Here is a 25,941-nt window from a genome sequence, read left to right on the forward strand (position 1 = left end):
TCCATCTTCACAGTTGCTAGACAGTGGACTGGGGGAAACATTACATTACATTACATTACAGTCATTTAGCAGACGCTTTTATCCAAAGCGACTTACAATAAGTGTATTCAACATAGGTAGGGAACGAAAACTACTAATCACCAGAAGTTTTAAGTACATTTCCTGCAAAAACAAGCAACCAAGAGTATACCTAGCGCTAAGGTAAAAGTGCAATATATCAGCTACCTACTTTCTTAAACAGATGAGACAAAAATGGCAAAATCAAATGAGCACGAGCTAAAACAAATAAGTGTATCGACTAAACAAGCCAATAAAACAATACAAAAATAAAACAAGAGTTCGTACAACTAGTTAACAACAAGTAGGCCAGGCAAAGAGGAAGGATAGTGTTTCCTGAAGAGGTGGGTTTTCAGCCTGCGGCGAAATATGGGCAGTGACTCTGCTGTCCTGACATCAGTGGGAAGTTCATTCCACCACTGTGTGTCTGCCAGAACAGAAAAAAGTCGTGACCGTGTCGATCGACCAGAAGGACCGTTGAGTGGCGAGGGAGTCAGTCGCCCCGAGGTGGCAGACCGGAGTGGTCGGGCAGGGGTGTGGGCATTGACCAAAACCCGGAGGTAAGAAGGAGCTGTTCCTTTCACTGCTCTATAGGCTAGCACCAGGGTTTTAAACTGAATGCGAGCTGCTACGGGGAGCCAGTGCAGAGAACGGAGAAGGATAGTTGTGTGGGAGAACTTGGGGCGGTTGAACACCAGACGAGCCGCAGCTTTGACCTGTTGCACTGGTTCTTCCTGTGTGTGTGTGTGTGTGTGTGTGTGTGTGTGTGTGTGTGTGTGTGTGTGTGTGTGTGTGTGTGTGTGTGTGTGTACATGTGACTTCCCCCTTAAATTCTAGCTACAATCAAAATCACACACCCGCCAGTGGCTGAACATTTCTGCTCTTTTTTTTGTCCGTCTGATGCTTCTTTTTGAAGTGATTTCACTCGCCATGCCAGAAACCCACTCCCATCTACTGGACTGTAATACTGTTCCTAAAACACAAGAAGAAAAGGGGGGGGAAAAGTGTCATTTGGTTTTAATGAGCATGTGTAAATGTGCGTTAGACTGGTGTTTTATGTACTTACATAGCCCAAATTTCCCTGGGGATCGGCCAGGTATGGGAATAAGGCAGTGATGCCCTTTGCATAGTCCTCTTTAACACACCTTGAAGCACTCGTCCTACAGTACACACACACACACACACACACACACACACACACACACACACACACACACACACACACACACACACACACACACACACACACACACACACACACACACACACACACACACACGCATGAGATCCAAACAAAAGTATTGCTGTGCCGCTGCCTTCTGCAAAAAGGAGGATTTTGGCCTGCACCAAGTACAACCAAAATTGTGTATTGGGTGCATAATTTTTAGATGACAACATACCCATGTTCACTTGCCATGTGTAGAACCAATATCTTCACCATGTCGCGTCTTCTGGAATCCGTTAGGCTTTTTGTCCGAGTATACTCGGTAATGATCCTCTCTCCGCCAGGTGTGTCCTTCAGAATTTTTTCAACCATTTAAGTGGAAGTAAAAAAAAAAGGGAGGGGAAACACAGGGATAGACAGTAATATTTTAAAGCACTGGTCCTACAGGCCACTACATTTGGTGGCCAAGTATATTTAAGGTGACAAAAATGTAAACAATGACCGCCCCCCCCCCCCCCCCCCCCCCCCCCCCCCCCCCAAAAAAAAAGCAACGCTTACCTGAGCGAGACGAGTCAGGTCAGCTCTGTTTCTTGGAGCAGGACTGATGGTGTCATCCGAGTCCCCGTCATTGTTCGCACCAGAGCAGAGAAAGGAGCTGCTGCTGCTGGCAATGGAATTGCTTGCAGAGGGGCTCACTGAATCTAGCAATAATGTTGACATAACAAGTGTGATTAGCAAGAGAGGAATGTTTGTGGCAAGTGTAATGTAAAAAGCTCACATTAGATACGGAAGGATCCACACACCAACAAAGTTCTTCCTCAGACACTTTCTCTCTTTTACTTACATTGGGCATATAGAAACAAAGATCCTTTCAAAGTACAAAAATATACCTGTGTGACATTTTAGGTTAGCCAGGACAGTATGGATGAGGCTATAAGGCTCCATGTTGATAAGCAACAGAACTCACCTTCAGGATTTGGGTCTTGGGGTGAACAAATCTCCAACACACCAAGGTCTGGTTTCTTTATAAAAAACTGAAACGCCTCCTCGTCAACTTCAGTGTTCAAGTCATCATAGACTTTTAAGTCTGAGGTACTAGGAATTTCACATTTCTTGGCAACTGAAGACAAAACAAGATTGCACAAGCTTATTGATAAATCTGTTGTGCAATTGATTTAATTTGTATTAATGTGTCATAAAAATGGATTAAAATAGCCACAGAAAATTCAATCATATGAGGAAGATTGACAGCCCTACTGAAGACATTGAATCACTCTATCCTAAATAAAATGGATTGTGCCTTGTACTGTACACCCAGCATGTTGTTGCATATGACAGTGGTTCTCAATTTTTCATGTCAAGGACCCCCCAAATAACTGCAAGCCAATGTTCAGAGATTCGGTATTTGTCTTCATTTCTTTAATTAACATTTCTTTTCTTGGCAATAATTCAACTGTCAGCCAGTGTTTTGAGACATATTGTCTTTTATTGCTAAAAAATAAATTATACATATATAAAAATAATTTAAATAAATAATAATAAATAATAATTTAAAAATATTTAAAAAAAATGAAAGTATCGGATCGGGACTCGGTATCGGCAGATACTCAAAATTAAAGGTCTTGGACTCGGACTCGAGGGCAAAAAAACCTGATCGGGACAACTCTAAGTGGTTCTCAAACTTTTTCATGTCAAGGACCCCCAAATTGACACTTATTACCCCACGGACCCCCATTTGAAAAGATAAGCCAGGGACCCCAATAAGAGAAGGTTTTTATGGCTCTCTAGCAGTGATTCTCAACCATTTTAATTTCAAGGACCCCCAGTTTGACATGCATTAGGCTACGGACCCCCATTTAATGGCATTTATACCTCTGGGACCCCAATTCATATTGTAAAATCAATGTTAATTTAACTCTGAGAGTGTACAAATGGAACCAAATGGACCCGTTAGGGTCCATTTGGTTCCATTTGTACACTCTCAGAGTTACAGACCCATAAGGGTCCATTTGGTTCCTGTCCATCATTTAGCTGGGGACCCCCTGGAACCCCCTCAAGTACCCCTAGGGGTCCCCGGACCCCACTTTGAGAACCAATGTCTTATAGGATCCAACAGCATGGCTCCAATGTGGAGTTAATTCTGTGTAGCGTGCATGCAAAGTTTAGCACTGATCGGTCCTGTGGTTTGTGACACACAGACCCTCTCGTAGACAGGTAGGGTATGGCCGAGCAACGCCGTAAAAATACAATTGTACGGCAGACTCAGAGCCAGTCTTCATTTTAACTCTTTTATACTTGTGTTTGATGGAGTGCAATATAGAACGATTACAGCCCCACATCCACAGCACTGGCCTTCCCCTCTGGTTCATGGCCAGTGGGGTTTGTTAAACAAAAAACACTCCCTATTTGGGCTGCTGCAGTTGTGCACACTTTTTTGCCTTACTAAAAAAAAAAGGACAATTTAACAAAATAATTTATAGGCCTACTCACAAAAATAACTGATCTACAAGCTAACAATGTGTCGTGATGCGACGTGTTAGCATGTAGATCAGTTATTTTTGGCAAGCAACACCCAAGTAAACTGTCAGAATACCTCTTCAACGTAGTCGTGTCCAACAGGCTGCACGTCGTTCTGCAGTGCAGCTAGCGCCGCCGCAGACAGCCAATCAGAGATATCATTCTTGGTCTCTGGGGCAGCCATGGAGGGTGGCGTTGGCTTGGATATCTCCGCCGCCTTCATCTCATCCGCTTTCGCCGTGGTCTGCTGTTTGTTTCCTCCTGCAAGGGGCGAAGGGGGAGGTAGGGTTCTTTAGTCTCAGACCATTATGTTCCAATATTTCATAAATTGCCTATTTAGTGGCGAAAATAGGCGATGCAAGGTGTTGTGAGTTTGCAGATGGCATTAGATGAAGTGAACAGCCAACAAATACGATAAAACCCGAAATTGTGTCTACTAATGACTTCATCCTTACTGCTCCAAAAGACCACAGCTAGAGAAGTTATTATTTGTAGCAGGGCCTTATTTTTCAATCAAAAGTTACCGTAAACTTACCATAGACATTAGTGAACACCCAACCTCTAATCGTAAATACACACAAAAAATGAATTGATTAACCGATAAGAATTTGCAAATCAAAATTTTGATCATGAAAAAACAAACAAAACATCACTATTAACACACAATCCCATTCAAAGATTCTTAGTATTGGTTTACTTAAAACTGTGACATTCCATTTTACATTTTACTGAGGAGTCACTAGTCCACAGATGCTTTGACTAATAGACAGCATACAAATGCAATAAATCACAATAATTAAAAAAAACAGGAAAACAATGACCGTTTCCATTTGCAAGGGCCAGGAGTGAACCATTGGCCATTTGACTGCATGGTTAAACTAGGTTATACACTTGTTATTCTACAAGGCACAGAACTAAGAAATGTTAGGTTTGGAAACACACGCCTGGTCCCCGACGCCGTCCATCACTACACAAGTTGGCAGAGACTTTGTACACTCTCAGAGTTAAATTAACATTGATTTTTACAATATAAATTGGGGTCCCAGAGATAGAAATGCCATTAAATGGGGGTCCGTAGCATAACGCATGTCAAACTGGGGGTCCAAGAAATTAAAATGGTTGAAAATCACTGCTAGAGCCGTAAAAATCTTCTCGTATGGGGGTCCTTGGCATATCTTTTCAAATGGGGGTCCGCGGGCTAATAAATGTCAATTTGGGGGTCCTTGACATGAAAAAGTTTGAGAACCACTGGTTTAGTAGACCTTGTATTGTGGGTTAGGGTTTAAGTAAGGTTAGGTTAGGTAGTTTAGTAGACCTTGTATTGTGGGTTAGGGTTTAGGTAAGGTTAGGTTAGGTAGTTTAGTAGACCTTGTATTGTGGGTTAGGGTTAGGGTTTAGGTAAGGTTAGGTTAGGTAGTTTAGTAGACCTTGTATTGTGGGTTAGGGTTTAGGTAAGGTTAGGTTAGGTAGTTTAGTAGACCTTGTATTGTGGGTTAGGGTTTAGGTAAGGTTAGGTTAGGTAGTTTAGTAGACCTTGTATTGTGGGTTAGGGTTAGGGTTTAAGTAAGGTTAGGTTAGGTAGTTTAGTAGACCTTGTATTGTGGGTTAGGGTTAGGGTTTAGGTAAGGTTAGGTTAGGTAGTTTAGTAGACCTTGTATTGTGGGTTAGGGTTTAGGTAAGGTTAGGTTAGGTAGTTTAGTAGACCTTGTATTGTGGGTTAGGGTTAGGGTTTATCTCCAAGGGTTATACTTATAGCTACATTCAAATTATCTGAACATTAAACAAAATGTGGCAAATTTTAAACTATGTGTAAAAGAAAGTGTGTGTGAGTACATTATATCCTAATACACTGGGTTCTCAACCTTTTCAGGCTGCGACCCCCCCAAAATAATCATATTTTTACTGGGGGGCCGCCAAAATAATATTTGAACCGGGGATCCCCCAAAATAATAATATTTTAACTGCCCCCTCCCCCCCCCCCACCTGAGAAGCACTACAGGGGTTGTGGCATTACGTTTAGTTTGACTTGGTTCCACAGTAGCTGTAGAATACAACCCTCGTAGACGTATTTACGATTCTGACGTCTTCAATCTACGAGAGTTGTAGGGTTCACGCCCCATGGAGACCTGCACTTTCTGCACTATGCCCTGCAGATACTCAAAACGTGTACAAATTGAAAATAAAAGGTGCTTACCTCAAAGCCCCAAATGTTAACTACTTCTACGGGGTAGTAGTTTAATGTAATAATCCATATCTATCAATAAAGAAGTGTTTTAATGCCGTTTGTGGCCGAACGCCATTTTTTCACCCTCGTTTACTTCCTGTTTACATTGAGTGTAATTCCGGGTTTCACCGGATGCGCCCCCTCACTACCCGTCACTACCGCCCATTGGGAACTTCCGACAGAATCGGCCACAGACGGCATTAAAGCACTTCTTTATTGAAATATATGGATTATTACATTAAACTACTACCCAGTAGAGACAGTTAACATTTGGGGCATGGGGGTAAGCACCTTTATTTTCAATTTGGACACGTTTTGAGTATCTGAGGGACATAGTGCAGAAAGTCCAGGTCTCCATGGGGCGTGAACCCTACAACTCTCGTAGATTGAAAACGTCAGAATCATAAATAAATACGTCTACGAGAGTTGTATTCTACAGCTAGTTCCACATATAAATATTGTGAGGCGTTGTGAGCTTGTGGATCTGCTATTTTCTTAGATGATTTTAGATAAGAGCCTATCTAAAAGAATCATGCAGTGGCTATATTTTCAACACAAATGCATGCTGCTTCGATGCGAGAGTGTGTTGCGTGTAAACCAGTGGTTTTCAACCAGTGGTCCGGGGACCACCAGTGGTCCTTGAGGGAGTTCCAGGGGGTCCCCAGCTAAATGATAGATAGGAACCAAATGGACCCTTTTGGGTCTGTAACTCTGAGAGTGTAACAAATGGAACCAAATGGACCCCCATTTGTACACTCTCAGAGTTAAATTAACATTGATTTTATAATAAAAAATTGGGGTCCCAGAGATAGAAATGCCATTAAATGTGGGTCTGTAGTCTGTATGCATGTTAAACTGGGGGTCCTTGAAATTGAAATGGTTGAGAATCACTGCTAGAGCCGTAAAAATCGTCTCTTATTGGGGGTCCCTGGCATAACTTTTCAAACGGGGGTCCCTGGGCTAATGTGTGTCAATTTGGGGGTCCTTGACGCAAAAAAAGGTTGAAAACCACAGCACAGATTAGCATCGCATTGTAAACAGCTGTGCCTCTTAGACACACTTTGTGAGTTTCTAACTTGCGGTCACAGTCAGTGTGTGGTACTTTTAGATGGATCTCTTACTGTAACAGACAGATCTATCCACCGATCCAGCCAGGACTGTTGATAGCAGCCACAGATCATGGATAACAGACTATATATTATAACCATGATCACAGACAACACGACGGAGCCAGCTAGCCGCTAAACATTAGCGTCAGTCGGTGTTGCCAGATCTAGCGAAAGAAATAAGCAGCAAGACTATACAAAGAAGCCCCAAATAAGCAAATAGGGGGCAGGTCAGTCAAACTTTATTGTCTAATGTTGAGAGCAGTGATTTTAAAACATTTTCATGCCATGGGCCACCAATATTTACAAGCTACTTTACAGAAAAAAAAACGGAAGCCCAAAGTCGCTTATAATTACAGATTTGGCAACACTGGACTCTGGACTGCGCTGAGAGCAGCCACAACACACACACACACACACACACACACACACACACACACACACACACACACACACACACACACACACACACACACACACACACACACACACACACACACACACACACACACACACACACACACACACACACACACACACACGTAACAGTAGCCTGAAACAAACCTAACCTGGCGATTGTACTTAATTCATTTAAGGCCCGTACATGTACATAAACGTTCAAATTTCAAATATAAAGTTCTTACCTCATGGCCACGGATGTGACAATTCTGTTCGAGCCATCAGAAGTAACCTTATATTCAGTATTGTTCAATAAAAAGCATTTTAATCCGATCGGTGGCCATTTTCTCAGCATGTCCGCCGTGCGTTCAACTGCATTACCCATCGGTTGGTAGGTGTACTGCACTCTGATAGTGTGCCCCAACTATGAGCAAATGGCCACCGATTGGATTAAGATGCGTTTTTATTGAACAATACGGAAGATACGGCTACTTTTGAGGGCCCGTACATAATTATAACATCCGTGGCCCTGGGGTACAAACTGTGTTTGAAATCTGAACGTTCATGTAGACGTATGGTCCAAAACAGGCAGGAAAAAAAGTATATAAAAGTAATATTACTCCAAAAAAGGCGGGGGAAAAAAGTATATTATATTACTATAAGTAATATTACTCACCTCAGACAAAAGACGACGAAATGAAAGTAGATCAGTGATATAATATGAAGCGAAATCAAGTAGAACAGTTTCCAACAGTAATCTATCATCGTTCGGAGGCGCCGTTCAGAGCGACCTAGTATCCACACGCATACTTGAAAAGTGAAGATGAGGCAGAACGGGTGGCTTTAAGGGGGAGGGACAAAATCCGCAAGGGCTGTGATTGGTCAGACAAGCAGACATGCGTACATGCGAGAGGGCATGCCCGGGAATTCCCTCTCGCGCATGTACGCAAGCACAGCCACCCCCGCCCACACACACACACACACACACACACACACACACACACACACACACACACACACACACACACACACACACACACACACACACACACACACACACACACACACACACACACACACACACACACACACACACACACACACACACACACACACACACACACACACACACACACACACACACACACACACACACACACACACACACACACACACACACGCGCACGCACCCAAACAACTCTATGACGTGCACACACAAACACGACACAAGACCCGCCCCCCCTCCCCCCCACACACACACACACACACACACACACACACACACACACACACACGCACATGCGCACGCACCCAAACAACTCTATGACGTGCACACACAAACACGCACGCAGGTAAACCATTTCCGTATTTGTTTTCATAGAACAAACAAAAAGACATTGAAGTATTAACCAAAAATAAATACATTTGTTTTCAATGCAAACGTCATTTCACTCATTTAAAAGTTACAGAGAAGTTAGCGAAATATATAACAGCAATAATAATAATACTAATAATAATAATATTAAATAATAATAATACTAATAATAATATTACATAATAATAATAATTACAATAATAATAATAATAATACTATTAAATAATAATAATACTAATAATAATATTACATAATAATAATAATAATAATAATAATAATAATAATAGACATACATTGTAATATTTATTTAACAATGAATATCAATTAATCAATGATATCAATATACTGCAATTGTAGAAACACTCTGTTACAAGTCTGGTAATGAAAATTTACTTGAGTAAAAGTACAAAAGTATCGGCATCAAAATATACTTAAAGTACCAGAAGTAAAAGTAGCAATTAGGCAGAATGTCACATTAGGGACTAGGGATAACTGGGCACCAAAACCATCTTGGCACTAGGGACATGAGGGTATTAGGGACACGTGGGCACTAGAGAAATGTGGGCACCTGGACAACTGGGAACTGGGCACTTGGGACATGTGGGCATCTGGTCAACTGGGCACCTGAATTAGGAAAATGTTCACATAGGCCTGTTATAGCGCCACCAGGAGGCCGCTTTTTGCAAAACCATTTTCATGACAGTACTCCTACAGATTTGATCCAAACATCCCGCAAATTGGTACGAAGTATCTCTATAGACATTAAACGATACATGTATATCAGATTTTTCATATTCCATCCTGATTGGCTAAGAATGACTTCCAAAGTCTAAAGGAGTGCCTAAAAATCATGTTTTTGCATCAAACGGTTACATTGTGCGCATTTGTGGCGCCCCCTATGGATCAAAGTGGAAATGCTTTTGGGGATTTGTTGAGTGAACCACCCTTGACATGTGATTCAAATTTGGGATTGACCGGACGCTTCGTTCGTGATTTAAGGATTTTTTTTGTCAAACAGGCCCCTCCTGCTAACTTTGGAAGCCAATTACGGACGAACGGTATGGACTATCAAAATTCCGCTTGGAGATGTTCATCGCATGGGTCCAGAGATCATGTGTACCGTTTTTTTTTTGTGAGATTTGGACACAATATGTGGGAGGAGGAGCTAAAAGTGTTTTTTGAAGAAAATTCAAAATGGCGGAAAATCTATCCTGACGCAAATGGGCGTGGCATATATGGGGAGTTGCGTCATGACCCAAGGAATCTAGGGAAAACATGATTTTTATTCTACGACCTACGGTTCAACAGTTATAGGCCAAAACGTACAGGGGGTTGTTATAGCGCCACCATGAGGCCGACTGGTGTAATTCTTTTTTTAATAATTTCGAACTAAATCACGAACCACCCCTCCACGTCTTGAAACTCTAGCCCTTACGGTTTCTGAGAAAAAAATACTTGAATTTGAGTTTTTTCACTTTTCCATTAAAGTGGATGTAGAAATTGAATGCACTAATAAATCAATAATATCAATTAAACTATATAACCAATCTCTTAGCAAAATACACGCACGCGATTCCCGGTGAGACCGGTCATTTTGACATATGGCACAAAATTGGGGGAAAAAACTGTGGGAGGATTAGCGCGGCAAAATAAAGTTTATCTAGAAGTGGAATAAAGTGGGTAGAGTACTATAGTCTGGTTGCCCTGTTAGGGCAACCACACTAAATAGTGAATAATCTCACCTATTATAAATGCATAGACTTACAATAAGTGCATTCAACATAGGTAGGCAAGGAAACTACTAATCACCAGAAGTCTTAAGTGCATTCTCTTCTAAAACAAGCAACTAAGAGTATACCTAGCGCTAAGGTAAAAGTACAATATATCAGTTACCTACTTTCTTAAACAGAAAATAGTGAATATTCTCACCTATATAAAGGCATGTCCAAAAATAGGGACAACAGGTTGAAAGTGATTAATTCCAATGGCAACAGTTGACACAACACTGATAAATAAAGAGTCACAATAAGCAATCCTTCTAATTGTGGCATTTATTAGTTGTACAATTATGAAAAATAATCATAAAAAAAGACTGGAAGCCCAAGATTATTTACAATATTTTTTTCTTCTTTTTCTTTTTTTTCTATAAAATGTCTTCTAAATGTTTTTGTGAAAAACAATGTCAGTGGTTCTCAAACCTTTTCATGTCAAGGACCCCCAAAATGTATATGTATTTTGCCAAGGACCCCCATCTCAAAATATGTTGTTCAAAGGACCCCCCCCCCCAGAAGCAAAGATTTGAGTTACAAATGTTTGCTTAAAAAAAACATATATATACATTCAAAGATTTGCACAAATGTTCACGATTTTTCAAAAATAGCAGATCTACAAGCTCATAGCGCATACATTTCACACTCATATACCCACTAGGCCGAGGAAGAAATGCCACCCTTTTCACATTGGCCTGTTATAGCGCCACCAGCAGGTGTAATTTAGCAAAACACATTTTTGTAACAAAATGCATCATATCATGAATGCAGTGTCTGATTGCCGTGAACGACCTAAGAATAAATGGCACCCTTTTCATATTGGCCTGTTATAGCGCCACCAGGAGGCCACAATAACATACCTGACCTGGCGGAGACCTGTGCTCTGAGGAGCACTTTTTCTATATATTTATTTTCTTTACTTTTTGAAAACGTTGGCCTATAGTGACATTCTAAACATTGGAAAGGCCAGGTTGAAAGTGGTTAAATGTGTCTGTGGATTTTATGAATATTGAACCAACTACATTGGAACCATAAGGAAAAAGGTCCTTTTTTCCCATTCCCTGAAAAGTGACAGTTTTGGACCGAAATGATTCTTAGTGGAGTCCCCAGATGATTAACCTTAATGTCCAACATTGTTTTCTCACTCAACAGTAAACAAACCAACATACAGTATATAAGTGTACACAGGGTATCTGTACATCTCCAGAGTTCCAAAATGTAAGGACTTTTAAGACATTTTTAATACCTCTAAAATGAAAATAATAAATAAATACGAAATGAATCAACAAACTGTACTATAGAAATGGTCAAGAACATTGGCCAAAAATATGACCAAAGAAAGAGACATTTTTCTTGAACATTGTGAGCTTGTAGATCGGCTATTTTCACAATATCTATCTGTGGTAGTCGGAAAAATAAAATTCTAAGTGCTTGTCAGGGTGGGGGGGGGGGTATGATTATCTTTTTGGGGGAACGCCCAGGGACGTGCACAGATAGACTCTAGGTGGTGCTAGAGCACCTGCCCTTTGCCCTCTTGACCAGAAGTGCCCTTTTGAAAAAAATATTATTATTATTATTATTTTTTTCAGTTTGCAGGGGTCTTCAACAGGGGGTCCGGGACCCCTAGGGGGTCCTCAGAGTTACTACAGGGGGTCCGCCAAATCTTTATGTGATGTGATTTTTCTTTTTACCATAACCACTCGAAACCTAGCATCCCTTTTCTGAGGAGAACTTTAGCCAAAAATAGCAGATCTAGATCGGCTATTTTTGGCAAAGAGGTATAGTAATACCTTAATAATTTACTTGAGCACCTGCCCCTCAAAATGTCTGTGCACGCCACTGGGAACGCCAGCATTACTGTACAGTAAGTGTGTCCATAGTTATCTGTGAGGGAACAGCTTCCTGTAGCGTCCATAAGCACCACACCCACCAGCCTTCTTCTTCTTCTGCTGCCAGAACATCCACCTCCTGCACCGTGGCCTCCTTGTACAGCCAACTACACACACACACACACACACACACACACACACACACACACACACACACACACACACACACACACACACACACACACACACACACACACACACACACACACACACACACACACACACACACACACACACACACACACACACACACACACACACAGGATGCAAAACATACTCTCTCGCCATGCCTTTCGGCCTGGCGGAGACAATAATATGAACGCATAGTATCCTCTATCACAGTGGTTCTCAAACCTTTTCATTTCAAGGACCCCTATTTGAACATTTTCTACCTCTGGGACAGCAACCTATACTTTAAAATCCTAACTCTAAGAGTGTAAAAATGGAACCAAATGGGTTCCACTTGTACACCCTCTGTTTGAGAACCACTGCTCTATCATGTACACTAAACAAGAGCATAGGAGCCTAGACATAAAAAGAAGATCTCAGATACAGTCATTTGGTTAGAATCAAGATGCATATTGTCTAAAACAGTCAATCACTCATTTCATTTCTCACCATTTCCTCTGCTGTAGCATTTGGCCTATAATCCATGTTACACATTTTAGCCACTCCTTTCATCACCTGGTTGAAAATAGCCGATCTACAAGCTTGTAGATCGGCTATTTAAAAACGTTAATGAAGTGAACGTTTTGGAATATTTGCACAGTATCCCCTGTCACAGCGGTTCTCAAACCTTTTAGTTTTAATTTCAAGGACCCCCAGTTTGATATGCATTACACCACAGACCCCCATTTGATAAAACAAATTATCTCTGGGACCACAATCTATACTATAAAATCCTAAGAGAGTGTACAAATGGAACCAAATGTGTTAACTGGACAGCGTGACAACTAATTGAGTGATAACATTTCATGTAAACATAGATTAAAGCAAAATAAAAGCTCACGACTGAAAATATGTATGGCCAAACCCTATTATTATGAGACTGTGAAACAGTGTTAAAATGAGTCAATACAATTATGATGTTTAGTAATATTGTTCCTGCCGTTTTACATACTGCCAACCAGGCAAAGAAATCAGACTTCTACAAGACACATAGAGAGCTTGTAGATCGGCTATTTTCGCTGCCCAACATGCTTCCATAGAAGACATGCTGGCTGCTATGGAATCCAAATGACTGAAATGACTGACTCACCGCTGGAAGAGGGCCTCTGGGCAACGGAACCTCTCGTTGCCGATGGTGATGACCTGTCCGTCGGGCAGCTCATAGCTCTTCTCCAGGGAGGAAGACGAGGACGCGGTGCCCATTTCCTGCTCAAAGTCCAGTGCAACGTAGCACAGTTTCTCCTTGATGTCACGCACGATCTCACGCTCAGCTGTTGGGCAGAAGAGGAGAATGAGATTAGTTCACAGAAGGCAATATATAATTCATATTCTTTAACAACTTGGAATCCCAGCATGCATATTGTGGGGGAACACAAATAGCAGATCTATAGCTATTTTTGCCCAAGAGATTTTGTGTAGAAAGTACAGAGCCAGCTCATGTCCTGTTTACCAAGTCTAAAGGGATTAAGTGGTTTAAGTGTGCTTGTGGTGTAAAGCGCCGACAGGATGTTGAGGGGTTTTACACCTCTAGCAACAATATAACACTAAAAGCCTTCTCTAGCTGGTTTCAATGTGTGGCTGAGGAGTTTGGCTGGTTTCAAGGTGTTTTTGCCAACCTGTGGTGGTGAAGCTGTAGCCCCTCTCGGTGAGGATCTTCATGAGGTAGTCTGTGAGGTCCCGTACAGCCAGGTCTAACCTGAGGATGGCATGGGGCAGAGCGTAGCCCTCGTAGATGGGCACAGTGTGGGTCACGCCGTCACCGGAGTCCATGACGATACCGGTGGTACGACCAGAGGCGTACAGGGACAGCGCGGCCTGGATGGCCACGTACATGGCGGGGGTGTTGAAGGTCTCGAACATGATCTGAATGAAGAGAGGGTTGGGTGGGTTAGATGATGAGTCACTTCTGTTATCACAAAGAATGAATATTGCCACGACCCATGTTGGGGCCGTGGATACATTTTTCATGGGTCACAAAGTAATATCCCATTTCTGTCGAGTACAATTCTAAAGATTTTCAAAAAGTGAAAGAAATGTCAATAACTCAAGATTACTACATTTTAAGAAAAGCAAAGAAGGTCAGATTTGGACCCTGGACCCCACTTTGAGAACCACTGCTAGTAACAGGTCACAATCACAGCACTTTCAGCTCGTTCACGGTTTAGAACACAACACACGTCATGCCAGAACATTACAGTAAAGTACCCTTGGTTCATATTTAACTGATTTTAGTAGTTTCACATCAATTCTCTCCCCACTACTACAACCCTTGTTACACAACGCTGGTGCAGTTAGTTACCAAGCAACATCTAAGCGAGTGGCTTATCAAACATGACCCATATCTGCCCATGCTCCAACCAATCCTTTACTACAGTCTAAGTAAACCTGAAGCTTCCATTAAAGAAGAAAAGATCAGCTGAGGAAAGAGGAGACCTAGAGAGTGGCAAGCAGGAGGAAAAGAGGACAGGTTGAGGAACTAGACTAGGCCTGCGACAAGTGCAATTATTTGATAGTCGTAAATATTTTTGCATAATTGTCATAATCATGTACATACTGAAAGATTTTGCACTTTCAAACATTTTCCAAAAATAGCAGATCTACAAGCTTGAAGAGGTGAGGATGCAAAGAGGAAGAAAAAGGTCAAATTCAAAACATTCCACACAGGACATGTCAGGGTGGGAGAAGGAAAACGTGTCTGAAAGTCATTGTTTTAAATGTTGTGCTCAACAAGTAAAGAGGTCAAAGTGTTGAGATCTAATAAGTGAAGCCACATGTTGGCAAGGTTCATTTATTTACACGTATAAAGTTCTATTTGTAAAGGAGATGTATGTGCAGTCAGTGAGGTGTGTGTGTGTGTGTGTGTGTGTTTTCATTACATTCATGTTGTTTATGCTTTAATGTATCATTATTTGTGTGTGTGTGTGTGTGTGTGTGTGTGTGTGTGTGTGTGTGTGTGTGTGTGTGTGTGTGTGTGTGTGTGTATTGTTTATGCTTTGTTTTGTACAGTTTAATGTTGCTGGATTGTTTTCCAGTAAGAGTGTAATAAATCTATCAGTATGAAGAACAACCTGAGTGCTTTATGGACCAAAGGCAGTGATAGAGAGCATGTTGCTGAGACACATCACATGCTAGGTTCATTGTTTACCTGGTATCCTAGGAGACAGATGCTAGGTTCATTGTTTACCTGGTATCCTAGGAGACAGATACTAGGTTCACTGTTTACCTGGTATCCTAGGAGACAGATACTAGGTTCACTCTTTACCTGGTATCCTAGGAGACAGATACTAGGTTCACTGTTTACCTGGTATCCTAGGAGACAGATGCTAGGTTCATTGTTTACCTGGTATCCTAGGAGACAGATGCTAGGTTCATTGTTTACCTGGTATCCTAGGAGACAGATGCTAGGTTCATTGTTTACCTGGTATCCTAGGAGACAGATGCTAGGTTCATTGTTTACCTGGTATCCTAGGAGACAGATGCTAGGTTCATTGTTTACCTGGTATCCTAGGAGACAGATACTAGGTTCACTCTTTACCTGGTATCCTAGGAGACAGATACTAGGTTCACTGTTTACCTGGTATCCTAGGAGACAGATGCTAGGTTCATTGTTTACCTGGTATCCTAGGAGACAGATGCTAGGTTCATTGTTTACCTGGTATCCTAGGAGACAGATGCTAGGTTCATTGTTTACCTGGTATCCTAGGAGACAGATGCTAGGTTCATTGTTTACCTGGTATCCTAGGAGACAGATGCTAGGTTCATTGTTTACCTGGTATCCTAGGAGACAGATGCTAGGTTCATTGTTTACCTGGTATCCTAGGAGACAGATGCTAGGTTCATTGTTTACCTGGTATCCTAGGAGACAGATGCTAGGTTCATTGTTTACCTGGTATCCTAGGAGACAGATGCTAGGTTCATTGTTTACCTGGTATCCTAGGAGACAGATGCTAGGTTCATTGTTTACCTGGTCTCCTAGCAGACAGATGCTAGGTTCATTGTTTACCTGGTATCCTAGGAGACAGATGCTAGGTTCATTGTTTACCTGGTATCCTAGGAGACAGATGCTAGGTTCATTGTTTACCTGGTATTCTATAGGTTCAGACGTTCAGAGGACAAAGCGTTGTCACTGCAGACAGGACGGTGCTGGAGGCAGTCCAGGACTCAAATATCTCTGGATCTGGACTGTTTCAACGGAACCTGAAGGTCCAGACAGAACGTCCTGCATGAGATGAGGAGAGAGAGAGGACATATATAAATATTAACATTAAACTGAATGACTGTCTGGTTACCCTGAATGACAGCTCTGTCACTATTACAATGTCTCTCCTCTATATGAACACAATGTAAATGTCTCTCCTCTATATGAACACAATGTAAATGTCTCATCTCTATATGAACACAATGTAAATGTCTCATCTCTATATGAACACAATGTAAATGTCTCATCTCTATATGAACACAATGTAAATGTCTCATCTCTATATGAACACAATGTAAATGTCTCTCCTCTATATGAACACAATGTAAATGTCTCTCCTCTATATGAACACAATGTAAATGTCTCTCCTCTATATGAACACAATGTAAATGTCTCATCTCTATATGAACACAATGTAAATGTCTCATCTCTATATGAACACAATGTAAATGTCTCATCTCTATATGAACACAATGTAAATGTCTCATCTCTATATGAACACAATGTAAATGTCTCATCTCTATATGAACACAATGTAAATGTCTCTCCTCTATATGAACACAATGTAAATGTCTCTCCTCTATATGAACACAATGTAAATGTCTCATCTCTATATGAACACAATGTAAATGTCTCATCTCTATATGAACACAATGTAAATGTCTCATCTCTATATGAACACAATGTAAATGTCTCATCTCTATATGAACACAATGTAAATGTCTCATCTCTATATGAACACAATGTAAATGTCTCATCTCTATATGAACACAATGTAAATGTCTCATCTCTATATGAACACAATGTAAATGTCTCTCCTCTATATGAACACAATGTAAATGTCTCATCTCTATATGAACACAATGTAAATGTCTCATCTCTATATGAACACAATGTAAATGTCTCATCTCTATATGAACACAATGTAAATGTCTCTCCTCTATATGAACACAATGTAAATGTCTCTCCTCTATATGAACACAATGTAAATGTCTCTCCTCTATATGAACACAATGTAAATGTCTCATCTCTATATGAACACAATGTAAATGTCTCATCTCTATATGAACACAATGTAAATGTCTCTCCTCTATATGAACACAATGTAAATGTCTCATCTCTATATGAACACAATGTAAATGTCTCTCCTCTATATGAACACAATGTAAATGTCTCATCTCTATATGAACACAATGTAAATGTCTCTCCTCTATATGAACACAATGTAAATGTCTCTCCTCTATATGAACACAATGTAAATGTCTCTCCTCTATATGAACACAATGTAAATGTCTCTCCTCTATATGAACACAATGTAAATGTCTCATCTCTATATGAACACAATGTAAATGTCTCTCCTCTATATGAACACAATGTAAATGTCTCTCCTCTATATGAACACAATGTAAATGTCTCTCCTCTATATGAACACAATGTAAATGTCTCTCCTCTATATGAACACAATGTAAATGTCTCATCTCTATATGAACACAATGTAAATGTCTCTCCTCTATATGAACACAATGTAAATGTCTCATCTCTATATGAACACAATGTAAATGTCTCTCCTCTATATGAACACAATGTAAATGTCTCTCCTCTATATGAACACAATGTAAATGTCTCATCTCTATATGAACACAATGTAAATGTCTCTCCTCTATATGAACACAATGTAAATGTCTCTCATCTCTATATGAACACAATGTAAATGTCTCATCTCTATATGAACACAATGTAAATGTCTCATCTCTATATGAACACAATGTAAATGTCTCTCCTCTATATGAACACAATGTAAATGTCTCATCTCTATATGAACACAATGTAAATGTCTCATCTCTATATGAACACAATGTAAATGTCTCATCTCTATATGAACACAATGTAAATGTCTCTCCTCTATATGAACACAATGTAAATGTCTCATCTCTATATGAACACAATGTAAATGTCTCTCCTCTATATGAACACAATGTAAATGTCTCTCCTCTATATGAACACAATGTAAATGTCTCTCCTCTATATGAACACAATGTAAATGTCTCTCCTCTATATGAACACAATGTAAATGTCTCATCTCTATATGAACACAATGTAAATGTCTCTCCTCTATATGAACACAATGTAAATGTCTCTCCTCTATATGAACACAATGTAAATGTCTCATCTCTATATGAACACAATGTAAATGTCTCATCTCTATATGAACACAATGTAAATGTCTCATCTCTATATGAACACAATGTAAATGTCTCATCTCTATATGAACACAATGTAAATGTCTCTCCTCTATATGAACACAATGTAAATGTCTCTCCTCTATATGAACACAATGTAAATGTCTCATCTCTATATGAACACAATGTAAATGTCTCTCCTCTATATGAACACAATGTAAATGTCTCATCTCTATATGAACACAATGTAAATGTCTCTCCTCTATATGAACACAATGTAAATGTCTCTCCTCTATATGAACACAATGTAAATGTCTCATCTCTATATGAACACAATGTAAATGTCTCTCCTCTATATGAACACAATGTAAATGTCTCATCTCTATATGAACACAATGTAAATGTCTCTCCTCTATATGAACACAATGTAAATGTCTCATCTCTATATGAACACAATGTAAATGTCTCTCCTCTATATGAACACAATGTAAATGTCTCTCCTCTATATGAACACAATGTAAATGTCTCTCCTCTATATGAACACAATGTAAATGTCTCTCCTCTATATGAACACAATGTAAATGTCTCATCTCTATATGAACACAATGTAAATGTCTCTCCTCTATATGAACACAATGTAAATGTCTCATCTCTATATGAACACAATGTAAATGTCTCTCCTCTATATGAACACAATGTAAATGTCTCTCCTCTATATGAACACAATGTAAATGTCTCATCTCTATATGAACACAATGTAAATGTCTCTCCTCTATATGAACACAATGTAAATGTCTCATCTCTATATGAACACAATGTAAATGTCTCATCTCTATATGAACACAATGTAAATGTCTCATCTCTATATGAACACAATGTAAATGTCTCATCTCTATATGAACACAATGTAAATGTCTCATCTCTATATGAACACAATGTAAATGTCTCATCTCTATATGAACACAATGTAAATGTCTCATCTCTATATGAACACAATGTAAATGTCTCTCCTCTATATGAACACAATGTAAATGTCTCTCCTCTATATGAACACAATGTAAATGTCTCATCTCTATATGAACACAATGTAAATGTCTCATCTCTATATGAACACAATGTAAATGTCTCATCTCTATATGAACACAATGTAAATGTCTCTCCTCTATATGAACACAATGTAAATGTCTCATCTCTATATGAACACAATGTAAATGTCTCTCCTCTATATGAACACAATGTAAATGTCTCATCTCTATATGAACACAATGTAAATGTCTCATCTCTATATGAACACAATGTAAATGTCTCATCTCTATATGAACACAATGTAAATGTCTCATCTCTATATGAACACAATGTAAATGTCTCTCCTCTATATGAACACAATGTAAATGTCTCATCTCTATATGAACACAATGTAAATGTCTCATCTCTATATGAACACAATGTAAATGTCTCATCTCTATATGAACACAATGTAAATGTCTCATCTCTATATGAACACAATGTAAATGTCTCTCCTCTATATGAACACAATGTAAATGTCTCATCTCTATATGAACACAATGTAAATGTCTCTCCTCTATATGAACACAATGTAAATGTCTCATCTCTATATGAACACAATGTAAATGTCTCATCTCTATATGAACACAATGTAAATGTCTCTCCTCTATATGAACACAATGTAAATGTCTCATCTCTATATGAACACAATGTAAATGTCTCATCTCTATATGAACACAATGTAAATGTCTCATCTCTATATGAACACAATGTAAATGTCTCTCCTCTATATGAACACAATGTAAATGTCTCTCCTCTATATGAACACAATGTAAATGTCTCTCCTCTATATGAACACAATGTAAATGTCTCATCTCTATATGAACACAATGTAAATGTCTCATCTCTATATGAACACAATGTAAATGTCTCTCCTCTATATGAACACAATGTAAATGTCTCTCCTCTATATGAACACAATGTAAATGTCTCATCTCTATATGAACACAATGTAAATGTCTCATCTCTATATGAACACAATGTAAATGTCTCATCTCTATATGAACACAATGTAAATGTCTCATCTCTATATGAACACAATGTAAATGTCTCATCTCTATATGAACACAATGTAAATGTCTCATCTCTATATGAACACAATGTAAATGTCTCATCTCTATATGAACACAATGTAAATGTCTCTCCTCTATATGAACACAATGTAAATGTCTCATCTCTATATGAACACAATGTAAATGTCTCATCTCTATATGAACACAATGTAAATGTCTCATCTCTATATGAACACAATGTAAATGTCTCTCCTCTATATGAACACAATGTAAATGTCTCTCCTCTATATGAACACAATGTAAATGTCTCATCTCTATATGAACACAATGTAAATGTCTCATCTCTATATGAACACAATGTAAATGTCTCTCCTCTATATGAACACAATGTAAATGTCTCATCTCTATATGAACACAATGTAAATGTCTCTCCTCTATATGAACACAATGTAAATGTCTCTCCTCTATATGAACACAATGTAAATGTCTCTCCTCTATATGAACACAATGTAAATGTCTCTCCTCTATATGAACACAATGTAAATGTCTCTCCTCTATATGAACACAATGTAAATGTCTCTCCTCTATATGAACACAATGTAAATGTCTCTCCTCTATATGAACACAATGTAAATGTCTCATCTCTATATGAACACAATGTAAATGTCTCTCCTCTATATGAACACAATGTAAATGTCTCTCCTCTATATGAACACAATGTAAATGTCTCATCTCTATATGAACACAATGTAAATGTCTCTCCTCTATATGAACACAATGTAAATGTCTCATCTCTATATGAACACAATGTAAATGTCTCTCCTCTATATGAACACAATGTAAATGTCTCATCTCTATATGAACACAATGTAAATGTCTCTCCTCTATATGAACACAATGTAAATGTCTCATCTCTATATGAACACAATGTAAATGTCTCTCCTCTATATGAACACAATGTAAATGTCTCATCTCTATATGAACACAATGTAAATGTCTCTCCTCTATATGAACACAATGTAAATGTCTCATCTCTATATGAACACAATGTAAATGTCTCTCCTCTATATGAACACAATGTAAATGTCTCATCTCTATATGAACACAATGTAAATGTCTCATCTCTATATGAACACAATGTAAATGTCTCATCTCTATATGAACACAATGTAAATGTCTCATCTCTATATGAACACAATGTAAATGTCTCATCTCTATATGAACACAATGTAAATGTCTCTCCTCTATATGAACACAATGTAAATGTCTCATCTCTATATGAACACAATGTAAATGTCTCTCCTCTATATGAACACAATGTAAATGTCTCATCTCTATATGAACACAATGTAAATGTCTCTCCTCTATATGAACACAATGTAAATGTCTCTCCTCTATATGAACACAATGTAAATGTCTCACCTCTATATGAACACAATGTAAATGTCTCTCCTCTATATGAACACAATGTAAATGTCTCTCCTCTATATGAACACAATGTAAATGTCTCATCTCTATATGAACACAATGTAAATGTCTCATCTCTATATGAACACAATGTAAATGTCTCTCCTCTATATGAACACAATGTAAATGTCTCTCCTCTATATAATATACACTTTAATATCATTAAAGTGTATATTATATTATGTCTACATTCTCTACATGTCTAGTTCAATGTGCATAAGGTACTTAGGTCTTTACTGTGTTTGGTCACTAGATGGCAGTCTAACAACATATAATGGACCAGGTTGTCAGTGTGACTGAAGTGATTTCTCCAACTAGATGGCTGTATATAGAACAGTTAATGATCAAATATAAACATACTAATTCTACATATTATTGCGTTCATTGTTTAGTAAACAGATCTTTCATAATGTTTCACTGATCATAGATTAAGACTTTATGAACAAACAACATATTTATTATAGTTTAATCTCTAGCAGTGAACAGGATGTAAAGAGACTCTCTTACACAATGATCACTTTGTTATTAATTAACTCTGGATCACTTTTCTACTGATGTTTCATTACTATTGAAGACTTTCCTAAAGACACACACTTTGTTCAGTTGTAATAACTTGTAAATGCTAGTGATTGACCAGGATAAAGCTAAAGAACATAAAGTTAAACTCATCTTGAGAGATAAAGGACTCACTTAAGGCTCTGGTCAAATAAAGACCCATTCACAGTGGGGTCTCCATTCAAAGGAGTCTCAAAATATGTTGTGCCAGGGACCCCCAGAAGCAAAGATTACAGTTAAAAATATTCACTTTAAAAAACAAAATCTGCACAAACTTTAACCACTTTTCAAGAATCGGCGATCTACAAGCTCATGCTATGAGCTTGTATATTTGCAATTTTTTGAAAAGCCAAAGTATAAAATAATGTTTTTTTTAGCTCAAATCTAAAATGACAAATATGCTTTCCTGGGTTTTAAGCAGGTGAGACAAAGGAACTTCAGTCTCTGGACAACATCCACAGACCTTCAGGTTCACTGACCTCACACACTTCAACAGTTCACTTCTCCTTGTTAAATGAGTTCTCTGTGGAGAACCAAACACATGATAAACCTTTAGATAGGAGAGAACCCTCTAGTGTACTCCAAGGGTTCACACACTGTTTCAGGACACGATATATGTGGACCCCCCCAAATACTCATATTTGAACTGGAGACCCCCCACCCTGACAAGCACTTGGAATTGTAGGAGTTGAGGCATTATATTTAGTTTGACTCGGTTCCACAGATAAACATTGTGAAAATAGCAGATCTACAAGCTCACCACTAAATCATTAGTTGGGTCCAGACCCCCACTGGACAAGTTGATAAGGTTGTATACCTCAGAGCTCATGTGTTGTAGGACCTGGGAGTGGTGTGGTCTAACTGTCTCTCCTCCGGGTACAGATGGTTGTTTCTTCATCTGCTGTGTTAGCGGCTGGTAGTGGCTGGTGGATCCTCATCGCCCGACTCGTCTGTGGAAATAATAATAATAAAGTTTATTTGTATACAGGAAGCATCTTTCATGACATCACATGCAGCACAAAGGGCTTTATATATAAAAAGAACGACAAAAGAGAAATGCAAGCAAAATAAAATGAACACGACATTAAACAACACAAACATTCAGATGAAAAACATGATGAAGAACAAATTAAAACAATACAGGAAAATTAAACAAACAAACACATACAATTGAATCAACCAAAAGAAAAACAGTGAAAGGTTGTTTTTAAAGCTTTCTATGGTCGTTGCCTGTCTCATACTGTAAGTAATAGGAGCTTGTTACTAACAATTGATCAAAAAGGTCAACCAAAGAATACGCTTTTTGTATAGGATTGGACGTCTAGTCAGTAAGAATACTCTGAAGATTCTTGCAGGGGCCCTCATACAAGGTTATTTTTTTTTTCTAAAATTTTTTATCCCGCGATTTTTGTAACCCATTTTTTTCACCCGGTGCCAATTTCCTAAGTGATCCTGGGCGCTACACCAGCCCTACACCAGTCCCCCACAGCCAGGGAGGCCAGGGCCGAGCTCATGCTTCCTTCAGTGCATGAGAGCCAACTGACCTTCTTGTCACCTGACAGGGGGGAGTTTCCCTGGTTGGACGTAGCGCGTGGAAGGAACACGTTATTCCAACCAGTTTCCTTCCCCTCCATCAGGCGCCCCGGCTGTCATGGGGGAGGCGGTATAGCGACCAGGATTACTACATGTTTTTGTGGGGGTATTAACTACCCTAGGAGACACGGGGAGAACATGCAAACTCCACACAGAGTAGGCCCTTTCGCCAACCCCACCCTGGGTATGGGCGCTGATGACGCGGAGGAGAAGACACGCCCCCAGCGCCCACAGCGTCCCTGGCGGGAATCGAACCCAGGACCTTCTTGCTGTGAGGCGACAGCGCTACCGACTGCGCCACCGTGCCCCCATACAAGGTTATTATGATTATGCATGCACTTCATGGTATCACAACACCTCCAAGGCCTTAAAAACAAGGCTCCAAACATCCCAAAACAAACTAGTAAGGCTACTTCTTGGCCTCAATCACAAAACCCATCTAACCCCTGATCATTTTGCTAGGATTGGATGGCTTAGGGTTGAGGACAGAGTACAGCAACTTGCTATGGGCCTGGTCTTCAAGATACACCACAACATTGGGATCCCCCTGTATTTGTCAAAATACTTCCAAAACATTAACGAAGTCCATGATCATAACACCAGAGGCAGCTCCACAAATCATGTTCAACCCAGATTTGGCTCAACAAAGGGAAGTAACTCGTTCTCATGCTATTCATCAAAAGTGTGGAATGCCCTACCAAAAGGAGTAAAGGAGTGTAAAACCCTACTCACTTTCAAAACTGCCCAAAGATATACCTTCAGGAGGCTGCAATTCAAAAATGACCCCTGTCTAAGCCTTAACCTACCCCCCCCCCCCCGACCCCCCCCCCCCCGACCCTTTTTTTTAGTCTTACTAAATAAAGTACATCAATCAATCAATGAATCAAAGCTATCTATGATGGTTGCCGGTCTTATACTGTATGTAATAGGAGCTTGTTCCAGGCTGTTGGCCCATAAGTGCAGAAAGCTGCTTCAACATGTTTTTTGACCTCAGGAGACGATTTGGAACATATTTGGACAGGCAATTGTAAAGGTATTAATGTGCTTAACAATTGTGCCTTAAAAACAATTCTAATCAATTTAAAAATCAATCCTAAAAGTTACCAGGAGCCAGTGTAAAGATATTAAAACAGGAGTGATATGTTTTCTCATCTTGGTTTTGGTTAAAACTCTGAACAAGTTGTAGTCTGACTGTCTGACA

General features: G+C 39.4%; 1 protein-coding gene across 5 annotated transcripts in view; it reads right to left on the minus strand.

The window, feature by feature from the left end:
* Window positions 1–1,491: 1,491 nt before the first annotated feature.
* LOC311049959 (actin, cytoplasmic 1-like) overlaps window positions 1,492–25,941 on the minus strand; it is a 54,646-nt gene continuing 30,196 nt past the window's right edge. For 2 of the 5 annotated variants that reach the window (XM_084063918.1, XM_084063919.1), the window contains 5 exons: window positions 16,751–16,866; window positions 14,286–14,532; window positions 13,760–13,940; window positions 1,781–1,923; window positions 1,492–1,573 (listed from right to left, as the gene is read on the minus strand). In XM_084063918.1, coding sequence (XP_083920044.1) covers window positions 1,848–1,923; window positions 13,760–13,940; window positions 14,286–14,529 — 501 coding nt within the window. In that variant the 5' untranslated portion in view covers window positions 14,530–14,532; window positions 16,751–16,866 and the 3' untranslated portion in view covers window positions 1,492–1,573; window positions 1,781–1,847. Of the gene's footprint in view, window positions 1,574–1,780; window positions 1,924–13,759; window positions 13,941–14,285; window positions 14,533–16,750; window positions 16,889–23,907; window positions 24,021–25,941 lie in introns of those variants that run through there. The other 3 variants (XM_084063921.1, XM_084063920.1, XM_084063922.1) reach the window with 3 other exon arrangements.

This window comes from Gymnoscopelus microlampas (genome assembly GCF_963454915.1).
Source record: "Gymnoscopelus microlampas genome assembly, chromosome: 8".
Lineage (NCBI taxonomy): Eukaryota > Metazoa > Chordata > Actinopteri > Myctophiformes > Myctophidae > Gymnoscopelus > Gymnoscopelus microlampas.